This window comes from Furipterus horrens, unplaced genomic scaffold (assembly GCF_987537825.1).
Source record: "Furipterus horrens unplaced genomic scaffold, mFurHor1.1.pri manual_scaffold_9, whole genome shotgun sequence".
NCBI lineage: Eukaryota > Metazoa > Chordata > Mammalia > Chiroptera > Furipteridae > Furipterus > Furipterus horrens.
In genome coordinates this window covers 95,339,389-95,354,883 of record NW_028327179.1, presented here as the reverse complement: position 1 = coordinate 95,354,883, position 15,495 = coordinate 95,339,389, and the positions used below count along the sequence as shown (strand labels likewise).

At 44.8% G+C, this 15,495-nt stretch overlaps 1 protein-coding gene across 1 annotated transcript in view; it reads right to left on the bottom strand.

The window, feature by feature from the left end:
• The window catches only part of AGK (acylglycerol kinase), a 73,567-nt gene that overhangs the window by 10,701 nt on the left and 47,371 nt on the right, over positions 1-15,495 (bottom strand). Inside the window, exons 9-11 of the mRNA XM_090287596.1 lie at positions 9,775-9,844; positions 5,990-6,069; positions 4,013-4,070 (exon numbers count right to left, since the gene is read on the bottom strand). Coding sequence (XP_090143722.1) covers positions 4,013-4,070; positions 5,990-6,069; positions 9,775-9,844 — 208 coding nt within the window. The remainder of the gene's footprint in view (positions 1-4,012; positions 4,071-5,989; positions 6,070-9,774; positions 9,845-15,495) is intronic.

The following is a 15,495-nucleotide window of genomic DNA, read 5'->3' as shown; positions in this document are numbered from 1 at the left end:
AGACATTTGTCATGAACACACACTTCCACACTCAGGAGTTGCTCTATGCGGAAGTGAGTTAGTATTCTAGCGACGCCTGCTAGAAAGCCTCTCACTGGATAGCACGATCTCTAATTTGCAGGATGGAATCCTCAGGCTTGTTTCCTGTTAAGGGTCTATCCCGAAAACCATGAACCCAGTGGATCTCTGCAAGGTGGAGCAGAGAGGGGATCAAAGTGGACTAGCAACCACGGCTTACACTTGTCCAAAAAAACCCCAATACAACGGGCATAGAATCCATCCCGTGATAAATTTATCATTGGGGGGCCGATGGGAACACAAAAAAGAAAGCGATGGAATTCAGTTGCATCAAATAGCTCGCTCACTTCCAGAGTCACATGCCACAAGGAGCCCAGAATGGTCTCACCCGGCCTTGGACCCTGCTCAGGCGTTCTCGGGCCTGCTTCAAAGATCAAGGTCCTTGCTCCCTAGACTTTTTGTTCTCCACTACCAGGCACGCCAAGTCCAGAGTCATCCTGGGTCTCAACAGTGTCCACAGGAATTATTAAAACAACAGCCTCGCCTTCCAGGCCTTGACATCACCTCTGATTCACCACAGCCACTCATGGCCACAGCCACATCCTGGCCCTGCCACCCCAAACTAGTCCACCCTGGACATCACATCCCACGTCTATTTACCCCAATCTGTTTGTGCCCCGGTGTGTCTCTTAGGGCCACCTCATCCCCTGTCCTCAAGTTTCCATGGGCGCATTAATTACAAAAGAGTAACATTCTGACTTTTCTCACTCCATCTTGCTCCCTTCTCCCCAAGTCCAGGACCAGTGCACGGGCCACCCCCCTTCTCTGACCCACACATGCACCCCCTCCTCATGCAGGGAGCTCACTGTGCCGTCTCTGCCCTACAGGAGGTGATTAAAGGGGATAAATTAAACTTGAGGTATTGAGAGGTCCGATTGCGACCACATGTCTCAGCTGTGTCCTCCACTCTGGCTGACATTTACAAAGCTAAGATTTCGATCTCCAGCTCCTTGTTCCTGCATTTGTTTTCATGACTCGGTTCACACTCAGAAGAGGAAGAAAGGGGTATTATTTTTGGCCCCTCAGGGAGCCTAACCACACCGAGTTTGCAATCCCACCGAGCAGTCCAGTCCCCAACCACACCATTTTCCCTCAGTGCCTGATTATCGATTAATTCCTTTACGTTATGCTCTGTTTCCACCACTTCGGCCCTCCCGTGCCTTCAGTCTCCCAGAAAACGTGCCCTGAGAAGCCCCGAGGCCGGACGCACCCTGTCACCAGGCTTCTGTTCTTCCCCATCATGGCACAGTGTTGCTGGAGGGACAGAAACATGCCCACCGAGTACTGGCACGGGGAGAACGGTCACCCAAGCAAGCACATCCAGGTCACAACCAATTCTGGGTCTCGGGTCCTCAAGGCCACTCGATAATCCTTCCAAACCTCGTTGTTTTCATCTTCCTTCAAAGTCCCCATACCACCACCACTGCCACCTCGTTTTCAAAGGTCACTCTGCTCCTTGAGCTCTCAGTAAGAACCACCTTAACTCCCCACAGGTTCGATTTCATCCCGACCTCTCCTTCCTTCCCCTCCTATCTTAGGAGCACGCGCCGCCCCGTCCCGGTCCCAGGCCAACCCAGGCCTTGGGACCCCATACCTTCCCACTTGCTCGGGGCCTCTGCCAACTCAGGCAGGCTTTTTCTCTTTCGTTCACCTCTTCCCTTCTTTTTTCCTGTTGCTTCAGGGTATAAAGACACAGGAATCTCTCCACTCCTCTGACCCCGTTTTTCTCACTAGCTTTTGCCTTTCCTGTCTCCTTCCCTTCAACGCCAGGCTCTTGGCGGAGTGGTCAACCGTGGTGTCCCCACTTCTTCACCTCCCATTTATTCCTTCACCTCCTTCAACGTGGCTTCAGCCCCTCCACTCAGGTTACCAAACCTTGCGAGGTGGCCGAGTTCAGTGGATACTCTCCTGTCTGTGTTTAGACTCTGCTGTTGCTTCTTGAACTCTCCCTTTCAGCCCGAAATCCTCTCTTCCACTGGCTTGTCCATCAGGACTCTCCCCTTGGCTTCCTCTTAGCACCTCTCCGGCCCCTTGTCAGGTTCTTTAAATGTTGACGTGCTGAGGGCTGTTCCCGGCCATCTGTTCCCTCAGTGGTAGCTTCACCAAACCCAGTTTCAATGCTGCTCATACACTAAGACATTTAAATTACTTCAGGCCACGTCTCTTTGCTGAATTCTAGACTGACGTCACCACTGTACCTCCACGTGTCTGTCCCACGGGCATGTTAAACTCAGTATGTACCTTTCGTCCCAACCTCGACCTTACACCAATATTATTGAGTCATGGAAAACTCCAGTTATCAAACGGCGGTCCCGCAAACCAGAAATCTGGGACTGCTAGACTCTCCTGCCAGCCTTGGGGGGTTCTACCTCCGTATCTCTGTAGTCTATCCTCTGGTGTCAGTGCTCACTGTTCCCACCATGCCTTGGTCTCCAGCTCATGACCACCTATCACCGGATTACTTTAACAACCTCCTGATGCCTTTGCCTTTAGCGACCCACGCCACCCTCCAGTCCACACGCTGCCACGTACGGTCTCTCAAATGCAGGTCTGCTCATGTCACTGCCCTGTCAAAGACTCAGTAAGTCCCCAGGGCTTTAACAATAAATGTCAGATCTTGCCTGCCATAAGCTGCCCCCAACCGACCTGCCAAGTCCCCTTCCCGCCATTCTACTGCCATTGTGACAGACCATTCACACCACTGTGATGTCACACATCCTGGCCCTTTTATGTGGTCCTATGGATACTTCAAAATTTAGGAAAAGTGACACCTGCCCCATGAAGACTGGTGACTCTCAGTCAGAGGGCGACGTCCCTCCTCTGTGCCACCTGAGACCTTCCACATTTCTCTCAGTGCGCTGGCCACACCGACTGACGTGCACCTCACTCCCAGCACTGGCCACTCCGTGAGGGCACAGACCTGTCTTCCTGGACTCTGTTTCCCCAGCACATAGAGGGGCCTGCCGCACAACAGCCAATGGCTGGTCACTGAAGAAACGGTGGAAACAGTTTGATTCTTCCAGGTCCTACAACTTACATCTGCAGTTACCCGATTTTTTGCTAAATACACTCACTACTCCACCAATGAAATGATTCGCTTGAGCAACAGAAATAATGCATTTTACTAACTGGAATTTACTTAGAAGGTAAAGGGAGCTATGTTTTCCGAATGCTCTGCAATGGACATACACCACTTTTATAATCAGAAAACCACGTGACAATCTGAATATTAACACAAGAATCAAACTTTTTGCTTCAAACTTCATCTGTCAGTTCTCAGATTCGCCGGCCGAACTGTGAATATACTACTCTGATGTGCATAAAGGCTGAACACAGTATGTAGCCCACCAGTAAGGATGACTCCTGTTAGCATTTTCATTAAGACCCATTGTTCGGGTTCTCCCTAGGCCGGCATTTCTCGGCGTACAGCCTGTAGCAGCACTGCCTGACAGGACGCCCTCTGACGATGGCAATGTCCTGTATCTGCACCGACCCCCACGGCCACCCCTACCCGTACTTGGCCGGCACAGTCTGAAGCCCACTGTGTTACCCGTGAGCCTGTATGATGAGATATATTCAGATACAGACCCTCGAGTCTTTTCTAGAGACTGACACAGACATGCAAATAATTGAAGAGATAGAGGACATTCTGTTCAAGGTCGGGCCGGGGTGTGATGAAAAGGCAAAGGGACGTGCAATGTTAAAGAGAAATTACCTCCTGGCTTGGTAGCGGAGGGAATGAGTTGGTACGTGAGCGGTGACTGCTTATCAAAACAGGAATGTGTTCATTTTTATGTAGGTAAATGTCCCCGTTTTAGTACTGGAGCATGTCATACACGATGTAGCATGGAATTTTTAAAAATCCGAGTACACACTTCATGGAGTAACAACAAAACAACTCAGGGAACTTTCCTACGCGGCCAAGTGCACATACCTGCAGAGTGCTGAAAAAGTGAGCTGCTTTGGTTTTCAGAGGCCCAAGATACCAGTACCTGCCAATGAGTGAGATAAAAATCTAGTTAGAATATTAAAGGAATGATCCATGCGATAGGGACCGTTCATGGCAGACAATACACCGGAATCCCACCTCTACTAAGAGTGTGCTCTGGAGGCTTGAGGATCGCGGTTTGGCATCAAGGAGCATCACACTTAGTTTTTAATCTGCATTTCAGAGCCATGTCACACGGCACGTAATCAGTTACACACTAGACAGATCCTTGCAATTTACAAGGGCTGTGTAATCAGTCTCCTTGAATCTCTAAATTCATCAGTATCGTGGGTCCTTCCGGCCACAGAACAGAGCCGTGTGCACGTTCAAGGAGCGCTGAGTGGAGGATGATAAAGCCGCGAGGGGAGCAATGTGGTGTCACCCACAAGCCAAACGTTCTCTCACCCGCAAACATACAATTGAAGTTTGTAAAGCGGCATAATTCCACGGTTCCCACTTATGTTGCTTTAAAATGGCAAATGTAAAACCCAGGGGGGAACGGCCCACTTCCTGTTGCTAACTGCGTGAAAGCTGCCAAAGAGAGAAAGAGGCCTGCTGGGAAGTGGAAAAGTGGTATAAAGTAGATTCCTCTCTTAAAATTTATGTCACCGACCAGCCCCTTTTAGCGGTTCCCAATTTGATTCGGATCAATATGATTTAGCAAAAGATATAAGAGTATAAAATTCCTGCCTCTGAGGGCTTATCATTTGAGAAAATACGGTCCAAAACAGTAACAGGAGACAGTAAATGACTACATAAATATATATGGTGTGGTATAAACTGATCGCTACTTATTGGTAAGGGGAGTCAGCAAGGGCCACGAAGGGCCTGAAGTCCTCGGGACAGCTGCGTGCGCAGCGAGCGGCACAGGAACGCGGGGAGGGCGTGGGACTGAGAGACACCCTGGATGTAGATACAGGGCAGGGGCAGGGGCCCACTCCAGGCAGCAGGAGCGGCCTGTGTGCACGGAAACAGGGCAACGGGGAGAGCAAACGCTTAGAAGGACGGACACGTAACTGTGCAGTCGGGGGCGGCGGGGGATCCGGCTGGGCCTTGCATGCCCCCATGATGAGTGAAGACACAACCCAGTGAGCAATGGGGCGCCAGCCTAATTACTCAGGTTAAGGCCGTGGTGCTAGGAATGAGGACCTTGATCATCGGATTTTTTTCAGCGAATGGCATGACTGGCTTCCCGGGTGGCAGACAGAAACACAACCTGACTAGGGCACGTGATTTCTCAGCTGTCTGCAGTTCCCTCCGTCTCTACCAAGAGTGAATTTTGACAGCTGGGAAGTCATGTCTTGCCCCTCTACTGTTTCTTCCATCACACGCAGAGCGACTCCAGGGACAGTCCTAGCTGAGGTGTTAGATAACTGGAATTTTAAAATTCACTGTTTAGAGGTCAATCAAAATAGGGGCGCGTGTGTGAGATATCCCTAAAGGGGTGGGCCTGTGCTTGTGCTTAACCACTGACCCATAGTTTAGGAGGCAATTTGTCCTCACCAGGCTTTTCCAGGGAAAACTAAGCAATTCCTGTCGGTGAGGTGCGGGGATTACTTGACACTATGAATCAAGCACCAGGTAAATCGTGGAACCAAGGTAACCCTGGCATGCTTGCAGACAAAAAGATGTGAAATATTAGGCAACACTGAGTGTCTAGCCTGAGCCTCAAACAGGCTACCTAGAAGCAGGGACGTACTCGCCTCCTTAGCCACCACCACGCTAGTGTGGAGGAACCTGGAACGTGCCCCAACCCTTCTGCTGTGAGACAGAAACCTTAGTCTCCGCTAATCATCCATTAGTCAAACTCCAGACCCACCAAATCTATTCCTGGAGGACCAACGTATATTGACACATCAAAGAGAGGGACAGAATAAAAAGTTTTTTAAAACACCATCCCATGTCCACAGAGCATGTCTTTACTTGCTAACTTTGACGCCAGCGTCTCGGAAGGAGCCCCACCGAAGGCCAGTCATTGCAAACACAGGCTGCTCCTTTTCACCCTGGAAGGAAAAGACAGGTTACTTGATGACTGTAACAACCTGGAACTCTCTCCAGGTTAAGTACCCAGCAAGCGATCACGGCCTACTTTTCATCAAATCAAAATCTAAAAGGATGTTCACAATTTAAGAAATCAACTCTGTGAGTGTTCGGTAAAAGTACTTGAGTAAACCGTACTCTAAATGAAAGTAATTTTTAGATATTAGGCTGCATGAATTGGCTGGCAAGGGAACCTATTATCATACTTTAGACTGTGAGTTAAGAAGTACCTAACTCTGCTGGTTTTCAGACCGATTAGTAGTCGGGTCAGCCACATTTCGGCTCTCACATACTTGACCGAGGCCAAGATAATGCAAGCCTGTGTTCCCTTTAGTGGTTGAGAACTCTCAAGTATCATCAGAATCCTGGCTCTCTAGAATATGTGAAAATACAGTCAGATATTTGTCATAACAAGTCAGGATACAAAGTGATCTCAGTCCAATTCTTTCTGGTGAAATATTGCACGTACATATTATAACCAGCGAGTTTCTAATAAATCCATGAGAGAAGCAACGTTCAGGAAACATGCACAATGGTCACCACCTTCATGCTCCATGATGGCCCTTCCTTAAAGTGTAAGTGACATATATACCAGCTAGGGCACTCCTCCTGCAGCTCCGAATCACAGCTAAAGCCCGAGAGTACCCCGCATTCTAGAGAAACGCCAAACGCTAGACACAGCCCCCCCATGTCCTAGACGGAGGCAGAACCAGCTCTATTTGCACCGCGACATGCCGCATGTGAGCAGGAGACTCAGAGCTGGAGGAGACTGCCTGCCACGGGCAGTTGCCGGCCTGGAGAAGTCTGCTGGCTGTCCTCGGGGAGGGAGCGCTTCCCTCGCTCCCACGACACCCGAGCCAGGGGAGGGGTTTCTGGGACAATCACGCACAAACAGCCGCAGCCACTCAGTCCGTGGTTGGGTGTCTGCTCCAGCAGGAGGCCTGCTTTTCTACTTCCCGTAGGTGCGGAAGCAAAGGAAAAGGGGACGAGAGGTGGGCGAGCAAAGAGGGGAGGGCGAGGCCACTCCTGGCTGGCAACGCGGGACGCTGACAAATTTTCCCACAAGTGCCAGCGTCGCTCCCAGGGACTCTTTCTTTGATGGCTATAAATGTAAATAACAATGGAATAATTCGTATTTTACGTTTTGTTCTCTTTGATTGTACCTCGGGTTATATATTGATATAACTTTTTCTCATGTTGATCCAAATTTCAAATTTTTACGCTTCTTCAAATACTGACATACTGTTATAATTTTTACTTACATTTTTAACGGCCCTTTTAATTTCATTTATCTTTGCAATAATCATCGAAACTCTATGCGGTGTGCATGATAAGGAAGCTTTTGCTAATGGACATTTTCATTGCTTCATGGTGTAGTGTTAGCATTTTGTTTATAAACTGTTTTCCACTGTTGGTAACTATTGATATATGTCTCTAGTGTGAATGCTGTTTGTGTTCATTTTTTTTGTACGTTATAAAGTTTTTTCCCCAAAAAATGTATGCGATATTTGGCATACTTCTTGCATGTTATCCATGTTCCTATGTGTTTTCTCAAATTATAATCATAGGTTTCATAGCATGCCATATATTATACTTCAAAGGCCATACTGAAGGAAAGAATTTATTTTTTCTAAAATAATTGTTATAATAAAATAATTTTAATCAATAAATTTTTTGCTAAATTGTGTCAAAGAACACTGCTTACAAAAGAAGAGTGTATTTACTATATGTCGTGAAATTTTCAGCAAGTTATTATGAATAATAATGTTTTTATAGACATTTTTCATAAACTCTGCATTTCTCAGCAAAATAGCCTGGCACTCCTCACAAAAATTTTAGCAATCATGCATGGCACTCAAAGGGTTAAATTCACGGGATAGAGCCAAGAGTGGGTCATTAGACAGAAATATCAGGATGCCACTCCTGTCCCCAGCACAGCCAGTCATATGCCCAGAGGGCTCGTGCTTTTTTGTAAGATCCGAGTACACTGTACCTGGCCCTCCTCACTGAGCTGGAGGTCCAAATGGGACTGAACACACACTGAACAAAGTAGAAAGCCCAGGACAGCTTCCGCGCATCATTAAAGCTTCCAAGGGCTAATTCTTTTCATCTCTGGAGACCCTTCAGTTATAGGATCAACTGGGTTTGGGTCTGTTTTCTAAGAAGAGGGATGCGGGGTTGGGCTGCCGGTGTCAATGCTTCGGGAGCAGACTTCCCTGCATGTACCGCTTGCCCCTGTGCTCCGAAAGCCACCTCCAGAAGATGGGAAGAGAGATAAGACGAGTTCAGCGCAGCTGGGTGCTTCCAAAACCACAGTCAAGGCTGCTGGATTGCGTCTTTTAGGCATCGATTTGGGGTCTGCTGCTCCCGGTTGGGTCATCAATGCAGAGAGCCCGCAGTGACTTTGATGCTGGTTTTGTCAATTCACAAAATCAGTTCATGTGCGAGAAAAGCGTAAAGGATGCAAGAGACACTGAAGAATGTCCAGGCCACTCCTAGTTGTTGGGGAAAGCATTACTTCTCACACGTAGGTAAGCAGCAGCAAATCTCTCAGTTATTAAGAGGTATATCCAGATTCACCTCCTTGGGTAATAACAATATTTTAAAACATCTTCATAGATGCCGGTCTGTAGGAACTGGGCTAGGTTAGAATTTCCGTACAGAAATTCCATTCTGTGGGAGCGACTTGGCTTTATTACGTGCCGAAGACTCAGCTGCACCTGCAGTTACTTCAGCAGTGACCGGGGGGCTCTGGTGGGAAGCCCAGACACCCCGCACGGAGAACAAAGGGAACGGAACACTGTTCCCACCCTAAAGTGAGAAAAAGCCAGGTAATCTACCAAATCATAATACTCCTTATGCCTGTCTGAGGGCGGAGACTGTAAGACAACCAAGTAACCCGAATTGCAAAGGAAAGATAAGCCCCTGCAAAGGACAGACGGGACAAGAGGAGGATTTCACCTCTGGCAGAACGGGGGACACAGCGGAGGCCACCACACACACAGGTAAGACGACGTCAGGCGCTGTCAGGAGTGCTGCGTATTTATTAGCTCTCTCAGTACTCGGAACAGCCGTGAGGCAGAGGAGCACCTGAGGTCCGAAGCTAATCAACAGAAGCACTAAAAACAGTGACACAGCTATATTGGGAGGAGGTACGGAGGAACTCTTAAATATAACAGAGGCCAAGAGAGAAGGTCAAAGACCGATAAGTCAAAAACTAGTATCGCGTCCTTGGCAGTGCTAAACTGTACACTTAAAAATGGGTACGATGGTAAATTCTATGTATATTTTTAACCACAATTTTTATTTTATTTTAAAGTATATTTTATTGACTATGCTATTACAGTTGTCCCAATTTTCCCCCGGTGCCTCTCTCTGCCCGGTAGCCCCCTTCCCTCCAGCAGTCCCCAGGGAAATGTGTCTACCTACGCCTCCATCTTGACCAGAGAAACTTTAACCACAATTTTTAAAAGTAGCATCATAAGCATATTTACTAATGATCATTAGAATAAACAGGGAACATCGTTTTTCCCTGGGGAGTTATACTTGGGGCAGGAAAGGGTAAGAAGAGGGGCTGTTGTTTTCATTATCTCATTTGCACCGTTACATTTTACTTTCTTTACGTGTGTTGCTTTGTTAATATTTTCAGACTCAAGAAAGGACTTTACCTTGATCTGCAGAACATCGAGTGGAACAGTCTCTCCTTTGACAATGGCAAGGGTAGCATCGGTAATATGTCTGAAAGACGCCAAGAAGGAAAAGTCACGGTGTGAAAACGAGCAACACCTCCCCCACCACACGCACGCTCCTGCCCACAGTACTAACAGTTGGCTCAGGAAGAAAAGACACAGGCCTTCAAAATACTCCGAGGAAACAGAACCAAGCTGTATACAAGAGCCACTGAGACAAATCTGGTGGAAGGCTCTGACACAGACTCAAAGCGAGGGCTCTGGCAAAGAGAAGTTTATACAAGGAACCAATCATTTACTTCCTAAACATTTATTGAGTCTAGATCTACATTACACCTGGTCCTGACCACTGGAAAATACACCACTTAAATAAGTAACAATAGCACATGTTTCAATCATTTTAAAAAATGCAAGTGCTTCACAACGCAGTATTTCTTACTGCTCTGACCACCACCCAAGGGTAACTAAAGGACAGGATTTGTTGGAGTTATTTAAGTAAAATACAATCCAGGACCCAAGACATACTTATTTTCCAAGATTGCTAGCATGTACTTCATTTTCATTGTTAATTCTTTTGTTCAAAGACGCAATACCATTCCTATTTATATTCTGACAGTCAGCTGAAAATCTATAGGTAAAAAAGGTGTGTACTATTGACATCGATTCAGAGCATGAAGCTACGCCAGGCTCAGAAACAGTTCTAGGGTTTATACTCTATTAGATCCAAGGTCAGACTCACATTAATACACAACCGATAGTCAGCAAAAGAAACAATTAATCAACAACTGGCTGGACGATCAGGTATTCGCCCTTGAAGCTGGAAGGATAATAAACCCACATCAAACCCTTTCCTTGCCCAGCCTGCCCCCCACTGTCTGCATCGCTGGCTCCTCCCCACGGCCCCCCCACCATCTTGGCTGGAACGTCACCATCTGCCCTAACCAGCCTAGACGCAGTCCTTCCCTTTAATTCTCTGCCACTGAGCTGTGTTCACTTCCCCTCACAATTTATAATCTATTTTTATTTACATCACCTGCCTCCTCGTGGAGACTTCAGGTTCCACGAGGCTAGTGATAACTGACATGCATTTGCTGACCAATATAAAGCCTACACCCAGCCTCTATACACATCCACAAATATTTCCCTATGTATCTGTAAAAGAAAACTTCTTTTAAAAGAACATAAAATGCTGTTATTTGAAACATTAAATAATCCGTTTATATCAACATATATTTATTGATGTTAAAATTTCCCCAATTAACTTGTGTGTTATTTCTTGTTTTGTTTATTCAAATCATGATCCAAATAAGATCTATATACTTCAATTAGTTCATGTCTCAAGTCTCTTCTAACCTATAGACTCCCTCCCCTTTTCCTTTCCCTACATCTTCAGGAAAAGGGTGTTTCACTGAGTTTCTGAGGGTCTGGGTTTTACTGACTGTATCCCCCCTGGTGTTAACGTGTGTCTCCTTCCCTGAACTTCCCCAAAATCTGTATCACATTCAGCTTTGAGTTTCTGGCAAAAATGCTCTACAGTGATGTGTACTTCCATCAGTATGCACATAACATCCGCTCATCTCTATGTTTATGATGAAAGAAAGCAATGACAATCATTGGCTAGATTGATTAACAGAGTTGCAAACGCGACATTTTGATTCTATTAGTCCTTCTTATTTAAGCTGTGTACAAAGAGAAACTTTACCTCATTGACAGTTTGGGCATCCTAAAATATAGGTTAGATGAGAAATTCAGCATAAATAATTGTGGGTTTTTTTTTTTTTTTTAATTTTACCAATTTTCAAAATGAGTCAATTCCCTATTATACTCTAAAACTGACCGAAGAATTTTTCATTTTTATTTTTCTTAGTATTATGAACTCCTAAATGAATGTAACATATTTGCTATGTTCGATACAGTACAGCTGCTGGCCTTACTGACACTCGTCGTCCGAATGAGCGGACGGGCGGGGAACCAGGATTAGCAGACACCTAGAAAGAGCAACAAGCGGTGGCCGCGGAGACGCCACGTCAGCGTGAACCAGGAGAAAGTCACAGCTCCCAGGGCTTGCTTACGCAAATACAATTATTTAAGTTGAAAAGGACTAGTTTACTACTTTACCTTCTTTTTCAAGTCAGACTTATTGGAATAGAATTGATACCCGGTCAGTTTCAACCTTTCAGTTCGGCTGCTCCACAATTTTGACAAATGCCTCCGGTCACGTAACCATCACCGTGACCGAGGTTTTAAGTTTCCAACATGCCCCAAAGTCCCTTTGTGGCCCTCTGGGGCCGACCCGCTCCTCCACCGTCAGCGCCTGGCAATTACCGTGTTTTCTGTACCTACTGTTTTGCCTTTTCCAAAGTGTCATATAAATTAAATTTAAAACTCTTTTAGCATGAGTTGGAGAGTCATTCCTGTTGTGGAATGCATCTACAGGCTGTCTCTGTCTAATTTCGAGTACTATTCCATTGTACATTGTTTTATCCATTCAGCTGATGGACAGACACTGTTCCCACTTTTGGGCAGTTACACATAAAGCTACTATCGACAGTCATAGATAGGTTTTCGTACAGACACGTGGCTTCATTTCTTTTGCGTAAATACCTAGAGGTGCGTGATTGCTGCTCATAGCTGAATTTTATTAGACAACTTCAAACTGTTTTCCCTAGGGGCTATATCATCTTGCATTCCCACCAGCAACAGAGGTTCAGTTGCTCCACGTATATGTCAGCACTTATAACATCAGGTTTTTGCTTGGTTTGTTTAAGCCACTCCGACAGACGCATAGCAGCAGCTCAGAGTGGGTTTAACTTGTCTTTCCCTAATGACTAATAAAGACTATTTCTTCATAGGTTTATTTGCCATCCACATCTATTCTTTGGTGATATGCCTGTTTTCAAGTGTTTTGCCTTCTTTCTATTAGGCTGCTTGTTTTCTTATTGTTGAGCTGTGAGAGCTCTTCGTATATTCTGGATATTGGTCGTTTATAGATATGTGTCTTGCAAATATTTTCTCCCAGTCGGTAGTTTGCATTTTCATTTTCTGAACAGTGCTTTTCAAAGAATATAGATGCTTTAAATTTTGCCGAGGTCCACATAATCATTTTTTCCCTTCATGGTTTCTGTATTTTGTGTCCTAAGAAATCACTGCCTAACCCAAGGTCACCAAGATTTTCCTATAGAATCTTTACATTTTTAGTTTTTACATATGGTCTATGATCCACTTCACGTTACTTTTTATATGTAGTATGAGGTATGGATTACGGTTCATTTTCTCACATGTGGCTAATTGTTTCAACATCATTTGTTGGGGGTGAGGGGTGCTCCCCTTTCTCCATTGACTTGCCTGAGGGCCTTTGTCAAAAAAATCAAATGTCTATATACATGTGGGCCTAATTCTGGACACTTTCTTTTATTGATCTCTGTGTTTCCTCTTTTGCGAAGACCATGCTGCCTTGATTACGGTAGCTTTAGAATAAGTCTTGAAATCAGAAAGGGTAAGTCCTTAAAAATTTTTAATCTTTTTCAAAATTATTCTATCTATTCTAGTTCTCTATTTTGCCATATAAATTTTAGACTCTACTGGCCAATTTCTGAAAAAGGCTTCAGGAACTCTGATTGGGATTGTGCTTAACTTATACGTCAGTTTAGAGAACTGACAGCTGAATATTAAGCCTTCAATTCCTTGAACACAGATATCTTCCCATTTCTCTAGGTCTCAGTTCCTCTCTTCAATGTTTTACAGTTTTCATCATATAAATCTTACATATATTTTTAGATTTATCCCTAAGCATTTCATAGTTTTCTAAAAGTTTAGCAATGTTAGTATTCTATTGCCTTTATTATTGTTATACATATTTTAGAAAAATTAATACAGTAATTATTATTAGTACTAAAGTAAAAAAACATACTGTGTCTGGAGTTTAAGTACAGCTGTAAGATAGGAGTTATTCAGAAATTAATTTCCATTCAAAAAAGAGCAGTTTCTCTCTGAATACATTCCCCTCCTAATTTATTCTGCTCTGTACAGTTCTGATTAATAATGTGAATTTGGTAGGAAAGTCGCCTCTCCATGGTAACTGATGGGAATACCTATAAAATGTTCATTCTTTTCCCCTTCTTAAAAAAACACTCTTTGGGTGAAACAGTTTGCAAGAGGATTTAATTATAAAATCTAGTCATTCTATTTGTTATTTACTATTTTCCATCATAAATACATTTTCAACAATAGGCCTGGTCTTTGATGTATTGCGTAGTTTTGCTAGGCATAATTACGTATTTACCTAACTAGTCCTTATTTTGGTTTTTAAACAATCTTCTGAAATAAGTACTATTATTGTTACAGTAGAATGAGCGGCCAGAGGGGAAACAAAGGCTGGGCCCTCACCATCACCATCTAACAGAGAACTTAATACAGGAGGCTAAAAGCAAAGGGAGACATGTCTCACCCACTAACTCAGCAGCCCTGAGCCTGGTCCGATAATATTACCAGGTGTTCCAACACCACAGGAAACACCATGCTAACACGGGAGGAGTGGAGCCCTTGAAATTCTATGTATCCTTTCCATTATATGGGAAAGAAAGCCTTTGAAACTGTGCTTTCATGCCAAGGCCAGGAAGGCAGGAGAGGATCCATGGTGCCCAAAGAAGCAGTCCATAAAACAACTTTGGTTAATTGCCTACCTCTGGTCCCTAGTGCTTACAGAAAGAGCCCATAAATAACTTTGAGTAACTGCCATAACTTTAATTAACTGCCTCCTGTCACATATCTGTCTTATAGACAAGATAAACAAATAGTCTGGAGCAAGATAAAGATTAAGGCTAAGGGACCCTCACATATACCTAAGTCTGAGTAGTCACATCCCCCTGAGAAAAGTTGGCACCTCCTTTACCCATCAATCAATTATGTAACGTCTTCACCCCCATCCCGCCAACTATGCAAGTCCTCAGAACAAAGGACTCACTCTCTTCGCACTCTTGGCTCTCTGGCCACCCTAAGGCAAGCTTGCCACCCAGCCTTTGGCCACCCTTGCTTTTGCTCTTCCATTCACTAATAAACTTTGCCTACACGCTAATAGGCTCACTGATCTGTAATTCTTTACTGTGTCTTCAAGAAGAACCAAGGTTTCTCGGATAACATTATTGTGCATTATTTGATAAATACGGGGGAGGAAAGTGATGTTCAGAGATTAAATAAAATTCCCAGGATAACAGATCAAGTGTGTGGAAAAACAACATCTGGCTTCGGGTCTTCACTCCAAAGGTAGGCTCTTTTCACCTTATGAGGCTGCCTTGGCTGTAGCGAACGCACAACTAGGGTTCCCAAAGGGCAGCCCCACATCTGCTGTCTGCCCTCCAGACCTCCCCGTCCATGTGGCCAGGCTGAAAGCGTCAACACCTGGGTCTGGAATCATATCCACTTGAATGCATGTTACTAACAAAGTTACGTACAACTTAAGATAAACCCCCAAAATATACATGTTAACATAAACATTTAGGTTACATTCTGGGTTCCTTATAAGCACATTGGAACATAAGAAACAACCTATTTTTACTTTCTCATATTTATCAAAACATCTTTATCCCATTTTTTTCCTTCCAATACTGATCCTACCCATGAAGTAGGGAGCTCTTTACAAAACAAGATTCAATGTAGGAAAAGGCAAGAAGCATGGTCGCAAGAGTAATGACTCTGATAATG